General features: G+C 38.6%; 1 protein-coding gene across 1 annotated transcript in view; it reads right to left on the bottom strand.

The window, feature by feature from the left end:
- Positions 1-18,639, bottom strand: part of MARCH5 (membrane associated ring-CH-type finger 5) — a 30,549-nt gene that overhangs the window by 7,779 nt on the left and 4,131 nt on the right. Inside the window, exons 3-5 of the mRNA XM_014965642.1 lie at positions 18,459-18,594; positions 17,882-17,986; positions 2,990-3,192 (exon numbers count right to left, since the gene is read on the bottom strand). Coding sequence (XP_014821128.1) covers positions 2,990-3,192; positions 17,882-17,986; positions 18,459-18,594 — 444 coding nt within the window. The remainder of the gene's footprint in view (positions 1-2,989; positions 3,193-17,881; positions 17,987-18,458; positions 18,595-18,639) is intronic.

The raw sequence follows: 18,639 nt of genomic DNA on the forward strand, positions 1-18,639 counted from the left end.
TAGGGTAGGGAAGGAGTGAACTCTTGAGCAATGGTGTTAAAAGACTTACTGAAGTCCTGATATAGCAGATGTCCAGGACTCCCACTAGATGAACTGCACCATAGCTCGCTCTGTACCCTAGCACTTAGCGCACTCTGTTCTGTGTACTGAACCTGAGCTGTGTGCCATCTTCCTTCTAACCTCCAATTAACTGAAACTCAGTTTGACCTTGCACAGAATTGAGAAGATTAGGTACCACGGATTTTTTTCCTTTTTTACTTCTCTAAAGGTATTGTATTTGGCTTTCTCCAAATATAGAAAAATCACTTGCAGTTCAATTCTTAGCTTCAATACTCCTCATACATAGCAACTTTATATTCTTATATTTTTAGGGTGGTGTTAACTCAGCACCCTGTTCCCAGAAAGATTGTCTCAGAACAATGTTTATACCAAATTAATAGAAAGCTGTGCATTTAAAAGTACAATCAAGATTTGAAATTCACATCAAAAAAAGTTCGCAGAAAATTTATTTCCATCAGCCACACGGACAAAACTGACTGCTGTTTCATGACTTGGTTCTTTTCTTTCAAGAAAACAGCTCTAGTGTGAATGCTTTCAAAACAACTAGTTCTAAGTTCTACTCGGCTCAAGTCAGCCAAAGAAAACATGTAATTTATCTTATTCATTTGTTTTATTAGCACTGGTATTCTTGTAAAGCAATCCCAAATACATTTGGTTTGTGGTACTTCCCCCCCCCCTTTTTTTTTTTAAAAATAACTGGGTAGGATTTTCCATACTGTTTGTACAGTGGTAGCATCCAGAGACCTTGTAGAAGAATTATAGCTTTTTTTTTTTTGTATACACAAGTATGTGTGCAAATACCATACTGGATAGCTGCAATTTAAACACATTTAGCTTATCTGCAGTCTTGACAGCAGTCATGGCCAGGTTACATACATATCATAGTGGGCAGCCCTAAGCAACTTGGGCAGCATATTACTTAATGTACTGTCTACTCTAGCCCTGCTGGAGCCTCAAGTTCTTAACCTACTACTAATGTACTTCAAATTGGGTGCCTTTGCATGCATCTTCTAGTACAGCACACACTCTTTGTTTCAGTAATAAGCTTTAGTTTAAGGGCAGGAAGCATCTTCCTATGTGTAAGATAGGAAACACCTCACCAACGCCCTGCTTCAGATACACCAACTGATGTTAATTAGTCCACAAATAGTTGACAAAGTGCAATTATGGAGTTAATTTATTCTCTAGTTGAGCATCCTGATATTGATTAAGTACCAAAACTAAAGGGTTTCTGAAGAAAGAACACTCAAAATACGAAGAACTGGAACAAGCAGTTCAACTGTATTAACAGTTATGTTTAACTTTCCAGATGGACTTCATAATATGCTGAGATGTCTATCAATGTGCTGAAAGTAGCAAGGTCATAACTGCAAGTACTAAAATGCACAGTAATTTACACATCTTGACTGTTTCCCACAGGCACTGAAAAAGTTCAGTTGTACCATTTTGAAAACTTAAATTTGTTTGAAGAAGATGAAGACACTCAAAACCCCCGTCATATGTAGAGAGTCCTAAAGGGCAACAGAAAGCACTGAAGTTCACCTCACATCTCGGCACCATGATATGGCAACAGCAGAAATCTAACACTGAAAGTACTAACAAGTCACACCTACTGATACTAATCATTTAGAGAAGCAAGGTACAGAATTAGGTATAGAATCTTGAGAAAAGATTAGAAAAACATTACTTCAGTAATATTTTTTTAATTAGAAGTAGTGAGAAAGGAGAACAAATGCAGCTTTTTAAAAAAATGGTATTAAGGAAGACGCGGGAAATTAAGAGTCACTGACATACAAAATACAACAATATTTTTCATTTCGTAAAAACTGTTATGCTTTAACAGAGCTTTTTCTGCCAAACTCTTTTCTATATATTAAACTGAAGTAATTATCTAAAAGGAACTTTGTTACTTTCAAAGTGGCAATAGTATCTTCCTATTTAATAAAAGAAGTTCTCAGAAGAGAGGAAAACAGCTAGTAAGAACATAGTTACTACCAATCTCTAAAACTTATATGAACTATCAAATTTGAAATGGAATCATAATTTTAATAAGATAAGTCACTAGGGGGGAATGCTTTGAATTGGTAAATACCTAAAAAGACACCCGCTGTTACTTACAAAAGTATTCTCCTCAAGTTGCTATTACTTCAAAATTATAATTGTAAATAAAAGAAGTTGTATTAGGGAGTGCCCTTTCACAGAAATTTGTTTCTAAAAAAAAAAAGTTTCCAGCACTACATCAGAGAAATCTTAACATAAGTAAGTTTCTAAACTATGATGCCTCAGGGAAACTTTAGTTCTTAATTCTTCCCTACTCAAGTAATTTTAGTTTCTTGAGTGGTATGACTACTAATATCTTCAAAAGATACCTGTGGCAGGCAGCAGACCCAGGGCTACTGGCAAGACTGCCTGAAAACACACTCCTGTCCTCCCTCTGCCTGGCGTGACCGTGGCTGACAGAGTCGCGTTGAGATATAATGGGTTTGGGTTATTAGAAAGAGCTACAAAAAGGAGACTGTCTCACTTGTTTAAGGCACTGCAAGCTCACAACTGATGTCTGATGGACCCAAATTCATTATAATTATAGTATAATAATATTATATATCATACTATATAAAATAAATCTTATTATATAATATTATATATATTATGTAATTAACAGTTGATTAATTATCGACCTATTAATTAATTCTAAGACATACCAATATACTAAGTGGAACACATCCAAAACTTTCAGAAGGTATTTAACTAAACCACCAAATGGGAGATGAGCAGAATACAGTTATTTCTTTCTGTCTGGAAAAGGAAATAGGCAAGCTTTCAATAGAACTGATTCTGAAGGGAAAAAAAAAAAAAAAAAGAAAGCAGGAACAATATAAAGAATCAACCCATTATATTACGTTTAAAATTTCAGTGATGCGTATCTTACCTAGCTTTGGAAATACTATTAAATATTCCGCATTGCACTGAGGACAGGCCACTCGGGCAGTGCTGTTTCCTCTCTGCTTTTCATCCACCCAGCGCTGCAGACAGGTCTGATGAACCCACTTGGTGGAGCCCCTGCACCTGCAGGGTCTCACCCACTCTGCTGTCCGGTCGTCCTCATCTGTAGCAAAACAAACCCAGCAGCTTCTGCAATTACAGGAAGGGAAAAAAAAATTATATTTTTTTGCTACTTTTATGTGCTTACAATAAACCTTCACATGTGAAAGCATGCAGTTTTAGAAAATGTGCACCTAGAGGAGATGATGATTGTTGCTTCATTCTTAATCACCAAAAACGTGTTTTGTACCACAGTCTTGTTCTGCTATTAACATAATATTAAAGACGGCTAAGAAATGGCTTTTAATACATTCTGAATTATAAATCTAACTTTTAGATAATTATGAATTAAAAAGCATCAAAACTGTAGTTCAACCTCTGAACAATTCCACATAGGAAAAATCCATATTTTTTAAACGTATTATCATCTCCTTCTACAGCAGATATTTTGGTAAGTTTTTAAAATTAAAAATATAAGATCAATACAGTACTCCGTTACTTGGGAAACTAATCCACTTAAATGACAAAACAACACAAATGATATAATACATCACAAAACAAACCATAAATAATTAAATTCATTCCTTCTTTTTGAAAGGAGGAAGTACTTAGTTTATGTTACCCAAACGTGATTAATCTGAATGAAGTTTACAAAGTACTTCAAGAGCACTGTTATACCACTAGAGGAGGAAATTTCTGCACTGAAGAATTAGCTGAGTATGTAAGATTCAAATGCATTGATTCTATAAGGAGAAACTACAAGATTGACAGGCTGTGTGCCCTGAAGAGTCCTGGCCATTCTACAGGATCTAATCTAATGATTAGGCCAGACCCTTGAACACTTTACAACTTGCAAGAGAAAGTAAAATAGGGATCTAAACTAGGAAACTATCAGATGTGTTGACCCAATAATTTATTTTTTACTGTGAAATACTTTGCCATTTCCCATACTGAAGATATTGAAGTTTAAATAATAAAACTAGACTCTTAACAAAATAAGGATCTTACTACAAATATAATCTGGTTTGATATATTTTAAATATTTTATCCAAGCCATTGCAATCATAGTTAAACTTTTATAAAGTGTATGGCAACAGCATACCTATAATTTAACTATCCAGATACAATCCAATTAGACATTATGCACTAACTGAAGTTTTGCTGCATTATTTTGATGAAGTTTTGTTCTCTTGAGTAACGTCGTTAAGATGAAAGAGTAAAAGGCTTCTTATGCATAACCACTAACAGGCAGAAACTGAGATAGTAAGAAGCTCAGAAATGCTCTGGCACTACTAAATAGAATAATGTTGAGATTCAAGAATCACTATCATAGTTTCTGTAGGGTTCATGATGCTTTCCTCTCCCTCCCCCTGCATTTGTTGTCAGCGATAAACCTTCTTCCTAGCCTTTCAAACTCTTCAAACAATTATTTTGTTTCAGCTTCTCGAATACTCCTCACCTTTATTCCCTCCCCCCCTCATATTTTTTTGCTTCCGTTTGCCCTTTCAGCATCCCATCTCTAATCTTTGCTAGCATCTGGGAAGAGAAAGTATAGTTTAAAAGTCCTCTCCAACTCCAGCCATTTTGCCAGATAGCCATTTTCTTGTATGGAAATCAGTGATAAGTAGTTGTCAGAAAATTAACTTGACATCTTTATACTTTAACATATACATCCTGAAGGTCTTTCCTCTGCAGCCCTTCCAACACAAAACAAAGCTCGTAACTAACTAAAACACATTAGACAAAACTTAGAAGGGAATTATATGCACAAGAAGGGGGCCAGTCTGTTGTCTAACAGCTTCCTTTTATGACCTCACTACTTTGGACAGCATTCTATTATAAACCGAAAATGTTTCTCTACAGGAAAATAACCATGTTTTTTTAATAGGAATAATTGTGCCTATAAAATATTTGCAAGAGATTATTTAAAAGCACTGAATTCTTCTTCTGATTTAGTGGTGGAAGTATACTGAAATTAAGTTGCGAGTGTATAAAAGCAGAAGGTAGCCTGTAGCCACTTGTGTTCCTGAAAAGGAACACAATTTGAGATGCAGGTTCCAGGGAAGACTGCGGGAAAAGCAACTTAATATCAAACAATACATAAAGTCCAGTTGTAAGTACAGAATATAGTATAGTAGGTACAGACATAAATTTTTAGCACTGGTGCTGTAAAACTAGAACTGCATCAGTTCTGATTCCAGAAGCCTGTTCAGTTGGAAGACTGACATCTTGAATCAGAACTGCGATTTCTTCCATCCATCCCAATGGGAATGTAAAAGCAAAGCCTGACTTGCTTCTTTCTGACCTTCCTCACAGCATGTGATTAAGTCAGAATTGTCACACTACACACTCCTGTAACGCCATCCCTCTCTTCACCCTCATGCTGCCGAAATGCACCTGCAGCAGCCCTGAAGGAGAGGACACACTGACCTTCCTCAGCAGGAGGAGGACAGGCAGCCCAGCCCAGCCAGAGCAGGCATGGAAATGCTGAGACCACCACGAAGATTTGAAAGTATGATGAAGCATGGCAGACACTGTGATTCATTGCACTTGATATCTAGGAGCTCTTAAGGAATGCAAGTTCTTGCAATGCTTATTGATTTCCTGTTTACACCAAGAACCCCCAAATTTACTGTAAGAACAACAATACAATACAACTCTAACAATAGTTGTTCCCCTTTGACAGTTTTTTGCTGCATTGAAGGTAAACGTTCACTCATTCATTCCATATCCTAATTAGGTCTACAACTGCTCTAAGTATGTAAGTTAGATTTTTATTTTTAAACTAAAGGCTTCACAATAGAATTAGTTAGGTCTGTGGGTGCCAGTAAGGTCCGATGCCACCACACCACAGAAGTCTATGAACTTTATTCAAATAGTGACAGATTTAAGCATTAACATAATCTTGCTACACTGCAATTTTAGCTAGGGAATTTGTCCATGAATACTTGGTAGATTAAATGCTCTTCAAGTTTTCTGTTAAGGATAATAAGTCAAGAAAAATATGCATCTTCTCTTTAATTGCTTCATTCAATTTCTTGCCAGGCAATCATATCTGAAAACCTGAAAGACCCATGAAAAGAAATACAGAATCCCTTACAGACTGAAACCTTTAGCAAGTCATGAATAATGAACAGTAAATTCCTTGTATTCTGTCATCAGCTTTATCTCTTTCCATTGACAGCAGCTATAGCAGAAAGGGCTAAATAAAACCATTTCAAAACAAGCATCTTGGCTCTTGCCAGATTTTCCATTTTCTTGTACTAAATAAAATATGACCTTGATTCTTACCACTGAATCAGGTTGCTGCTCAGATAACCTGAAATAGAAAAGGCTGACAAGGTGGAACAAAGCATTGTTTCTGACAAACTCAAACCTTTTTCCTTGATGACTTTCTACAGAGCCAAATCAATAACACTAATGTATTTTTCCACACTTACTTGGCTTGGGAAAAGAAAAATAAAATCAAAACATACACAAAAAAAAAGCCAATATCATTGTTTCAGCTTTGAATATAGGGTTACAAATGCCTTTTAGATTCAGTTCCCCAGCGTCTAATGCCCTCTGGTCTCAGAAATTCTATTCTGACTCTGAGAATAACGCATTTATCACACCTGTTTTTTTTCTCTACCAAAGGCAAACTCTTTTCAGAACATTGCATATGTTAAGAGCAAAAGGGATGGGGAGGAAGTTGCATTAAAGACTAGGGATCCTGCACTCCAAATTCTCTATGACTGATCTAGAAAGCCAAGGCCTGCCCAAGAATAAGTTTCTCCAAAGGAGTTTCTAATCAGCGAGGATGCCACTCTCTCCTGTACCTGGTTGGACTTACAGGTCCAACACACTGGTAAGATCTTCTGGCATCAGACGTACCTCCAGCAGACTGCTTTCCTTTTCATTGTGTTACACTCCTCCTAAAGCTTACTTTTTTCCCCAAACCGGTCTTACATGGGAGAGAGAACAAGATCTAATTCATGTTATTTAAATTAAATCTGCCTCAGTGGGAGCTGAATTAGTGGTGGGTTTGGCAGTCTTAGGTTTATGATTGAACTAGATGATCTAAAAGGTCCTTTCCAACCTAGATGATTCTATGATACAGCTTTGCTTTCAAGCAGGCACAAGTATGTGAACAATACAAAAAGGCAACTTAAAAGCAGTACATTAGTTATATATATACACTACACAAGTTTGCAGAAATCTTTAATGCCCCAAGCCCAGCAGATATCCTTGTGTCCCCAACACATCATGGAAGAGACCTTGTGAGACTGGAACAGCACAACTGCTTCATAAGCTGGTTTGAAATATTCAGTACTGCAAGAAAAAGGCAAAAAGTCCTGGAATTTTTTCCCCTAATGTTCAGTGGCACCCACGTATGAACAGGAGGCAAAACCAGAAAACTTCCGAGAAAAGAAAATTCTTGCAGGACTTTTAGCAGAACCTAACCCCTACCATGGGAAATGTGAATTTGATCATGCATGACGTGTTCTACCGCCATAAGCTAAAAAGCATTTTTCCTCTCATTACAGGTCCTTCATAAAATATAAGAAACCTCTTTAAGAAAACTTTTCTGCATTTCTCCCACATCATAAAGCACACTGCTTTCCCCAAAAGCAACAGGAACTTCCTGATATTTTCCTATCAGAGTTCTGCTTATATTAAGTGACTGAATGGCTTTTTGCAATTGAATTTCACACCCAAAAAGAAAAAAAGTGAAAAGGCTGAAACATAACTGATAGCAATGACAGCAGAGAGCCAATGCAGTGAGGGGTGAAAACGTCTCTTGGAAGAAATGATGGAAAGCACTCAATAATTGGCCATAAAAAGGCACTGTTCCAAAGGATGCCCCACAAATCTGCTGCTTGGAAAAGGCAATTTTTCACAAGCTTCTAAAACAAATTTTTATGCATAGTCTACACTGACAGATAAAATATCTTTGGTGAAGAATAGTGATGAGCTTCCTCTAAACCTGCCAACTATGCTTTAAATGCTGTCCGATCATGTTTAAGTGAAAAGACCAGGATCTTGGAAAAATCAAGGGAGTTACTCAGCAGCATACGACACAGGCTGCTTGGAGCTGCCTAGAATTTCAGTAGGGGAACACAGAAAACTGTGCTCTCAAAAAGCAAGAGAAACGCTTCAAATGCTACTGCTAAGCGCTTCCTTTTCCTGAGTTTGAAAGAAATCAGCAGGAATAAGATCCTTGTGCAAAAGGGGCACGACCTGGTCACAAATGAATGCAAGTCTAGCCTAGGTGTCCCTGCTAAAGAGAGGGGAGTACCACCTAATCCCAGAAATGCCAGCTTGCATCATGCTTCACAGAGGAGATAAGGGTCCCGGAAAAGAACTCGTCATGAAGACGTTGACAGCAGGATGCACATAGACCTACCTACCCCAGTGGCAGAAGCTGGTTAGCAGAGGCAGGCTGCAACGGCATTATGGATGGGGCACCATTCTTTCCCCAGTATCTTCCTGCCCATCAGACACAGCAGAAATACTTCTATCTTCAAACCAAGCTCTGTCTATCAAACCGAAAAAATATATATATCCTTATACTATCCTAAGGAAAAAATCCCAACGCAAACAGAATGAGGAACAGAGATACCAGTGCAAAAATAGTAGTCTTAGGTGCTCCACCATGACTTCCGCAGATCCTTTTTAAGGCACCATGGCATGGCAGCCACATGCCAGCCTGGATCATTCAGCTAGAAAACATGCTGTCACCTCAAAACAAAGCCTAAAATCTTGAAAGGAAGTTCCTGAAAGTCATCTGACCTATGCCCAATTCTGCTCTGCCTAGTCATCAAGGAAAGGAGGTAATGCTGAGTAAAGGAGGATGATGACAATCCAGAAGCAACAGTAACAAGCCTTTACCACAGAAGTAGTGCTTTCATTGACAACAGCAGGGAAAGGTTAAATAGGGAGTACCATGCTAGTGTCAGTGTGAACACATGGCCACACAAGTAGAATCCATATATAGGTTGTAACTTCCTCTAGTCACAGCATAGCATTGTTCAAACTAGATTTTAAAAAGCTTTATTAAAAGTCTATGGATGTCTAATAAGCAAATGTTTGCCAATAAGCAAGCACATAAAACCAAAATATAGAATAATTAGAAAGTGTAGTAGAAGGATCTAGTGATTACCAGAAGTTCAACTTAAACTTATTTATATATTCTCACTTACAGCTCCAATTTAAGGAGAAGTATTTTACACTTGAGTTAACCACACCATATAAAGGCAGAGCTAGGACTAAAGGACAGGCCACAGAATCCTGCTGGCAACTTTCTAGCCTGGATAAAATTAAACCTTTGACTGCCAGCCACCACCTATTGTGCTTGAATCGTGCTTTACAAGGCTTGTATGGCCTTTGCTTCTACCCAACCTAAAGAAAATCTAGACTATCTGTAAAAATACCTACCTTTCATTCTAGACAAATTAAGCTTTTGCAACCAGTTATTCAGGCATAACCCTTTTGCAAAGATTTAAAAATTCAGTTCTCTAAAGGCTCTGTTTAATATTACCATACTCTCACTTTTTCAAAAGGAAAATTTGGTAAGTCACCAAGGCTCAGTGGCCTTGCAGTGAGCCTCTAAAATACAAAGAGCTTTATTTCTTAAGGGAGGGAAGGAAAACAGGGCCCTCCTAAAAATGTACAAATGACAAATCAGGTAAAACTAATGCTCATACAATATGCACCTTATTACTAAAACATTATATATTTTCACAGAATCACAGAATTGTCAGAGTTGGAAGGGACCTCTAGAGATCATCTGGTCCAACTCCCCTGCTAAAGCAGGATCGCCTAGAGCACATTACTCATGACGGCATCCAGGCGGGTCTTGAAGATCTCCAGAGAAGGGGACTCCACACCCTCCCTGGGCAGCCTGTTCCAGTGCTCCGTCACCCTCACCGTGAAGAAGTTTTTTCTCATATTTGAATGGAACCTTCCATGTTCCATCTTGAGCCCATTGTCCCTTGTCCTGTCGCTGGAAACCACTGAAAAGAGTCCGGCTCCAACATCCTTCAACTCACCCTTTAGATACTTATAAATAAGGTCTTTCCTCGTAAGGGAGGTGCTCCAATCCCTTAATCATCTTTGTTGCCCTATGTTGGACTCTCTCCAGTAGTTCCCTGTCTCTCTTGAACTGGGGGGCCCAGAACTGGATGCAGTATTCCAGTTGTGGCCTCACCAGTGCAGAGTAGAGGGGGAGAATGACCTCCCTCGACCTACTGGCCACTCTTTCCTACGCAGCCCAGGATTCCATTGGCCCTCTTGGCAACAAGGGCACATTGCTGGCGCATGGAAAATGTGCTATCTACCAGGACTCCCAGATCCTTTTCCTCAGTAGTGCTTCCCAGAAGATCCATCCCTAGCCTGTATTGGTGCCTGGGGTTCTTCCTCCCCAGGTGCAGGACCCTACATTTGTCCTTGTTGAACCTCATTAGGTTCTTCTCTGCCCAGCTCTCCAGCCTGTTCAGGTCATGCTGGATGGCAGCACAGCCCTCTGGGGTGTCAGCCAGCCCTCCCAATGTGGTATCATCAGCGAACTTGCTGAGGATACACTCTGTCCCCTCTTCTAGGTCATTTATGAATATGTTGAACAGGACTGGGCCGAGTATTGACCCCTGAGGGACACCACTGGTCACAGGCCTCCAACTTGACCTTGCTCTGAGTCCTGTCACACACCCAGGACTCAATCCACCTCACTGCCCCCTCATCTAGCCCACACTTCCTTAATTTTCTAATGAGGATGTTATGGGAGACAGTGTCAAAAGCCTTGCTGAAGTCAAGGTAGATGACATCTGCTGTTCTCCCTTCATCTAGCCAACCAGTTATAACATCATAAAAAGCTATCAAATTGGTCAAGCATGATTTACCCTTGGTAAATCCGTGTTGACTAATACCGACAACCTCTTGATCTTCAATGTGTTTGGAGATGACATCCAGCACGAGCCACTCCATTACTTTCCCTGGGACAGAGGTGAGACCAATTGGCCTGTAGTTCCCTGGGTCCTCCTTCTTGCCCTTTTTGTAGACTGGAGTGATATTTGCCTTCCTCCAGTCCTCAGGCACTTCTCCTGTTCTCCAAGAGGTCTCAAAAATGATAGAGAGTGGCTTAGCAATAACATCCGCCCGTTCTCTCAGCACTCGTGGGTGCATCCCATCAGGGCCCATGGACTTGTGGATGTCTAGTTTGGCCAAGTGGTCTCTAACCCAGTCCTCCCCAACAGAGGGGGAGTCCTCCTCTCTCCAGACCCTCTCCCTTGTCTCCAGGGTCTGGGATTCATGAGGGGCAGCTTTGGCAGTGAAGACCGAAGCAAAGAAGGCATTCAGCAACTCCACCTTCTCTGTGTCTTCCACCACCAAAGAAAATGCCACCTCTGGACCAAAGTTAAGAATCACTGCACGATGGCATCTTTGCTTTGTCAGAATTCTGTAATTAGCTGTGCTCTTTGATGAGCAAAGCTACATCCGTTTTTGCCTCTACTAGCCAAGATGTAAGTTAAAGCAAGTGTTTGGTCAACTCAAAGGAATTTAACTTTTACTCCGTCAAGTTCTGAGACAAGCATAGCAAGCATTAGTCCTTCATATCTCCTGGAGGATTTACTTTTCCATAACAGAAGTTAACATTTACTTATTAGCTTCCATAATCAAGCACTAACCATATCTGTGTTTTCAAACATCAGTATTAAGATGTTTTTCATCTGCTGTTATGAACTAGAGTGTTAAATACAATTCCCAGTCTCAAAAGAAGATAAAAATATGTAGTTTCTATTCAACTATCATTAAACAATGCTACTGTGCACTGGGGGAAAGGGGAAGAGAGTTGCATGAGAAATACACCAATACTGGTATTTGTGGTACATGTGCACAGTAGATGACAGATGTTACAAATCAGGAGTGACATACGCAGGAAATAGACCAACTTCAACATGTCTAAAACTGGAACTGTCTTGACATTAAGCTGTTGCTGTGACAAGCAAAAGATAAATGCAAATTATGTTCCATTCACAGAGCCTTCGTTATGTGAGCGCAGTCTCTTGTAGCAATTTTCCAGTATCACACACGTAATGTAAAAATACAAATTAATCTTTAGGCACTGTATCTTTAGTTACAAAAGTAAATGCATGAGCATACACTTAACCTGTTAGAAACCAAACTTATGGCTACTCACTTTACACTCCATTCTTAGGTAAGATAACTGTGAAATAGAAGTTCAATTTTTGTACATGTGCCTACAGAAGTTCATTGTTCAATGAAGTTCAACGGACCATACAGGGTAAGCAATTTTTCTGTTATGTTCTTCCACAGAAAAGAGAAGAGAAATAGGAAGTGTATTCCAAAAGCTGTAAAAATTGGCAGGACTACTCCGAAACAAGCAAATTGCTATGAACTCAAGAATTTATAAAACAGACACTATTACTATTCTCAGTTTCTAACTTCTATTTTTATTAGAGAATTTACAGTATAAGAGAGCAAACTAAAAAGCTCTACTGAAGTCAGTCATCGTATATCCTCCTAACATACATAATAAAAAGCTGAACAATTTCATACCTAAAAATTACAAAAAAAGTTTTAAAAGCCAAGATGATTTATTCTTGGGACATTAAAGAATAACAAATGTGGAAAAAACATAAGGTGTGTGATGGTGCTTTGAAGTGACTCTCGGCGCTCTTTAGAGCTGAGGGCACCGCTCGCGGTGGAACAGTCACACGCACTCAGCACATGGCGCTCTGTAACTGTATCCGTCACAGAAGCCTAAATTATGTTGGCACATTTTAGACCAATATAAAATATCCACTTCTAAACAAAAGTATTTAGATTTCAAGAGAAGGTATTTATAACAGGACATCACAAAGCTATGTAAAGACAACATTACGGCTTTGAAATAGAGGGTCTGATCTTTTTTCTAGAAAGATTAAACACTGCAAGACGCTATGCCAAAGGAAACAATCACAGTTAATTATATAGGTCTGAGCACTTTTATGTGGAAGACATCAATAAACAGGGTTTTGTATAGCTTTTTGAGATGAAGCAGATACAATATATGAAAATACTATTTAAATGCCTTGATAAATACATGGAATACTGAGACTTAGTACCAAAAATGATGGTCTCTTGGGAGTTTCCCCACACTTAAAGAGGAGGAATTGCCTTCTATCTGCAGGTAGAAGTTAACAGTTAAGCAGCAATTAAAACCTGTATGTTTGTTCCTAAGCATATCTAAGCAGACATCAAAGATGGAAATATAATGCACATGAGAGTCAAAAGGTTAACATATTTTATAAATAATATGCTGCCATGTTAACTGCATTGTGTAGAACGAAAACAATTCCTTCTGGCAGGGCAATGGAGAGAGGCATGCTGAATCAGCGCAAGCAGAACAGACAGGCTGAATAACTGCAGAGATGGTGAATGGCTTGGGAAAAGTAAAAATACTACATAGCTCCTGCAAAATGTTCTATGGTGTTTATTACTCTGCATATCTTGTCTCATTGAATTCCTCTCCTACAAAGATTTACTCACGTATCAACTTTAGTCAGTGAGATGATTCATGGTGCAGTACATCCAGTGTAAGTTTAAGGAGTTCAGAGTAAAGGTCTTAAATCAAGGACCACATTGCACTAATTACATTGCCTAGTTTGTAGCACTAAGGTCTTCATCCAAACCTGTGTGTTTGGTTACTGAAGTATCAATAGCTAATTGTCCAAATAAACTTAAATCAGTGCCTGTACTTCCAAACAGGGAAGGAAAAGACAACACAAACACCACCACACTTGCTAACTGGAGTGAAAGAACCAACGGAAAATTATGTACAAAAACAATGTATATGGGTTTTTCCTTAAAAAAAATAATAAAAAAGAGAGTTACCATGGAATCAGAAGACAGTTCAGAAAACTGAAATAGAAAATAATGAATTTGCTATTTTGCAACTTTTGAATCTCAACTGCTATCATTTTTCGGACAAATCAGTGCTATGGCAAAGAAAACGTTTAGTTGCAATATTTCTCTCTTGATAGTATTAGGAATTTTCTAAGCCAACTACAATTCTGTATTTTATCTTTTAATTGCTTTTAAAGTCTACCCGCAATATCAATTGTATTGTCTCCTTTAAATAAGGAATGGTAAAAATAGAAGACACAACAGTCCTATTGTTACTCTAGTTTCTCCCAAGGAGGGCTGTATGTCAACCACAGCTGAACCAACTACTATCCATTCAGAAAATAAAGCATAATAATTCAAAAGTTAAACCGTGCTAAAATCACCACTATACTGATTCTTCAGTGTGTACCTTCACAAACCTTCAACCCATTATTCGTCACATTTTGATTAACAGAAGGCAAAAGTGACCATGTTCTGGCTAGCTGGCAAATGCATGGGGAGGATGGAGTAGGAGCTGTCATTAATTTAGACAGCATAAGGAGTATCACAAATCACTACCGCAGAACATGCTTTAGAAGAAGCCTACAGAAGAAAATCCCAGCATTCTGAACTCTTGGTATAACCAACTGGAAGAACAATCCAGACATAATGCAACTGAAGTCAAGAGAATAAAGCTTAACAATACGAGTACATTTTAGCATTACAGCTAACATTGAGATAGATATAGGGAGTAACATCAGTAGGAAAAAAGCTGCTGTGTGGCCAAGCATTTGGTTTTTTGAAGACTGCAGATTTACCAGATTATCTCCAGCAACAAAGAGATCAGAGGCCATCTGATGATACATTTATCATAAAAGTAACAATATTTTTAAAAAATGTCACCACATTGAAGATTTTTTTTATTCGTGCAGAAATTTACAGTCTAGGTTTTCTGTCAGCGTGAGGTTGCCACTGACTTCATTATGGCAAGTAGATGTTTAATAACTGTTTTTCAAATCGTGTCACTTCAGTAAGTGACTGCTCAAGCAACACACTAAAAGACTGCATACTAAGACAAGTAATTATTAGTTTTGTTTTTTCATATTTATTCTAACAGCAACTCTGACAAGACCCAGTCGAGCGTTCGGTAGGACAGCTACTTAGTACAGGACCACAGCAACTGATGTCCTGGCAATAACAGGCAAGCTATTACAGAAAGCTGTAAAATAGCAAACTGACAAGATGTAGCTATGGACATAACTTAAACTGAATTTACACATTAGTTCTGCTCAAAAACATAACTACAAAAAAATAGGAGAGGTAAAGTCAAATTGTATTTGACAAGCAAATTACTTTGCTTGTCAGGAAAAATGCTAAGTATTTAAAGGATTTAAGTCTTTAGAGCACCAAAGTCTGCCAGAAAGTTCAACATATTATCTTCAAAGTTACTCAGAAGAATGAAAGTGTTTGAAAAATGCATTATGAAGCCAGAATACCTATTATGACAGGTGCTACACAGGGCAGCTACAGGACACAATTAGAATTGTTCTACTGGAAGAACTGTTGCTAAACAGTGCCAAGACAGAAAATTTATGGGGCCTAATTGAATAGGAAATATGGAAAAAGCCTATAAAAGACAAAGGGGGTTTTGTGTATTTTCAAGATTATATTTGGAAACACAAGGAGGACTGACTCAGTTCATGATCTTGGCATACTAGGCATGAGAATTTCACTGTAAAGGTTCAACATCCTAATACCATTCAGAATATATTTCTAGGTATTTCCTTAAAAGAATGCCTTTACATTAAAATATGTATAGCATATTAAGTGGCCTCTGCCTGCTAAAATTTGACAAATGCATAAGGATTGACTTTCAAGTAAAGTTTGCCCTGTGCACTCAGAGTAATAGTTATAATTTCCAAGACATTTTCATGTAATCTAGTGATTTTATTTAAATAAATCTTGAAAAGCATTTTTACATTAAGAACATATAAAAAAACCTCTGCCACATAATTTCATTTTTTAATGGAAATTTCTGTCATTCTGTAATTTATGCATTAAACCGATATGAATAAAGGGATTAAAAACAATAAAACCTCACCATTTGACAGACCACTATCCACTGCCTTCAAGTGTACTAAAAGTACGATGAATCCCAGGCAACCACACTGAGATGCAATCAAGACACTGCTTATACTGGATAAATCCAAATTCCTTTATTAAGGAAAAAAAACCAAAACTGTAAGTCATACAGATGCAATCTTAGAGTCAAGAGAAGCAGCCAACCATTCTCTCTCACAAATACATAATCAAATAACTTGGTCTAAGAGCTCTGACCCTTGTATACATTTGGATCTGCAGCAATACTTGCTCCTGATAGAACAATACATCACAATTCTCAGTGTGACCACCTAGGTATTGGAAACAAAAGAAAATCCTATTTATTCCCTCCTAATGACTTAACTATTAGAATCAAATTAAACTGAAAAGCTATTTTCTGCATCCTTCACTAAGAGATCCTAATTTGATTTTAAAGTATGCGCTTTGTGTTAAGTTGCAATCCATTAACAATACTTTTAGTCTTCTGCATACTCACTCTTTCCTGTTACCCAGGAAAACAACTGTCCATCACTAGCAATAAAGATAACAGAATAGTAGAGGCATTTCAGCCCCTCAGAACCTCTACAGATGATTCATCTACGGGTTACGCCCCAAAATGTGAAATAGTGAAGCTTCATCTTGATCATCACTACACGCAACGTGAGAACAGTTATGTGTGACCTCCACAAGTAAGAGATGAATGAAAACTGGTTTCTTCCAACTTCACTCCATAAACCCAATATGTAACCAAAAATTATTTACACCAACTGCATTTGGAGGTCTTGATTACTCAAAAATCCTTCTGAATTAAATTCAGATCCTAAATATTTGGCTCCTTCTTACCCTTCCATTCACCACTTCTCACACTGTTTCTGTTCTCTGTTCACTATGTTTCCTGTACTGAACCTAATAATTTCTTACATGAAAGCTGTGGGCTCTCTTCATACCTCTTTTTATGCTACCTAGGTACTTAAAATTGTTTCCTCACTGCCCTTATTAAGGAAGCCAGGGACACTTCAATTGTTTTACATGATAGCAACTCTGTTACTCCAAGTTTACTGGAAAAAGTCTTCGAAAGTGGTCAGAGATACAAATTACGATTTCACAAAGCTGAAAGGATACAAGAATATTAGGCATATAGCATTACATATCCATTACACATAACAAATGAAGAAAAGTAAACTGGTTTGGCCACTAGTTAACTAACTTCCCCTTTTAATTAACTGTTTAATTTAACAGTTGTTCACAACACAGATTATAAACACCACCTTAAAGCCATTTCCAAAAGGGTGAACTAGGACTTCATGGTATGATACAACAGCCATAGACACCAGGGAATCCACTAAGAGTATCATGGTTGTCTAAAACTCAAACCCATAAAATATTAAATATTATTGGACCACAAACTTCAGGATGAGAATGAGATTTTTTTTGTTGTTTCAGAGGAGTTGATTCTTCAGTACTTTTCCTGATCTTTTCCTTCCTCCGCTCCTGCACAATAGCTCCATCATCCTCCTCCCAATTTTATCATCTTCCTTAACTCTTCCTTTTTATTGCCTACATTCACAGGAAGTGTATCAAACTGAATACTTTCCTGATAGCATTTCTAAAAACCTACCTCCTTCCTGTTCTTGGAAATGCACTTATGGTTCCTGACTGCCAGCCTCCTTGACAGGCATTGTTCGAAACTGTAATCTAAATCATCCCATTGTCATCTCTCACTTCTGCAGTTTTTCTAAAACACAAACACCTTTCCCTCCCTCCCTGGCTCACTTTTGTCCACCTTCTACATCAAACTGAAACTGCTCATCCTCACCTTCCAGGTTGCACAAGTTCTGCCCCTGCCTCACACAGTTTATATCTCCACCACTTGCCTGATGATAGCCTGCATTTCGCTAAATCCTCTTTCCTTAGAGGTGACCTGGAAAGGAGAAAAACACCAGGGTTTTGGGTTTTTTTTCGCTGCTTCATGATGAAACTTGACAGGTTCATCACCAGAAGCCTGATTCCTCTCGGGTCCCCACCTTCTGAGACACCAGGCTATCACAGCTCCTGCAGTAGCAGGCAATCAATATGTTTATGTTGCTTATAGGCGCGGGTCCTGAGGGCTTCCTGGATGACTCAAAATTATATATAACGAATCTTAAGCCCTCAGAACAGGGCGAAAGTACTACATATTCAAATAAAAGCATGAAGAGAAAACAAGTGTCATAAAAATAATTTAAGAGCTAGTGCCTTTCCTCCTCTACGTTTAAGTCCAAGTACTTTTTAGATTGTACTTTTTTAGCAACAGTCCAAAAGGCAATTATAGGCTTTCTTCAAAGGTCACAGAACCAGCAACAAAACGCGCACGGCCAGCTGAGCCCTGCTCGTCTTTCGGTGCCGTATTTTACGCGCAGGTCACCGCGCTCCGTGCCCGCAGCCCCCCCCGACCCCGCTCCTCCTGCCCAGCGCCGCCGTCCTTCCGCACCCCGCGCACCTTCCGCGCAGTTACCACCCACCTTCCGCGGCTCTTCCCGCGCCAGCCAACTTTCCCAGAAGCCAAAAAGCGAAACCGGACCCGCGACACCGGCC

Source organism: Calidris pugnax, unplaced genomic scaffold (assembly GCF_001431845.1).
Source record: "Calidris pugnax isolate Ruff unplaced genomic scaffold, ASM143184v1 scaffold64, whole genome shotgun sequence".
NCBI lineage: Eukaryota > Metazoa > Chordata > Aves > Charadriiformes > Scolopacidae > Calidris > Calidris pugnax.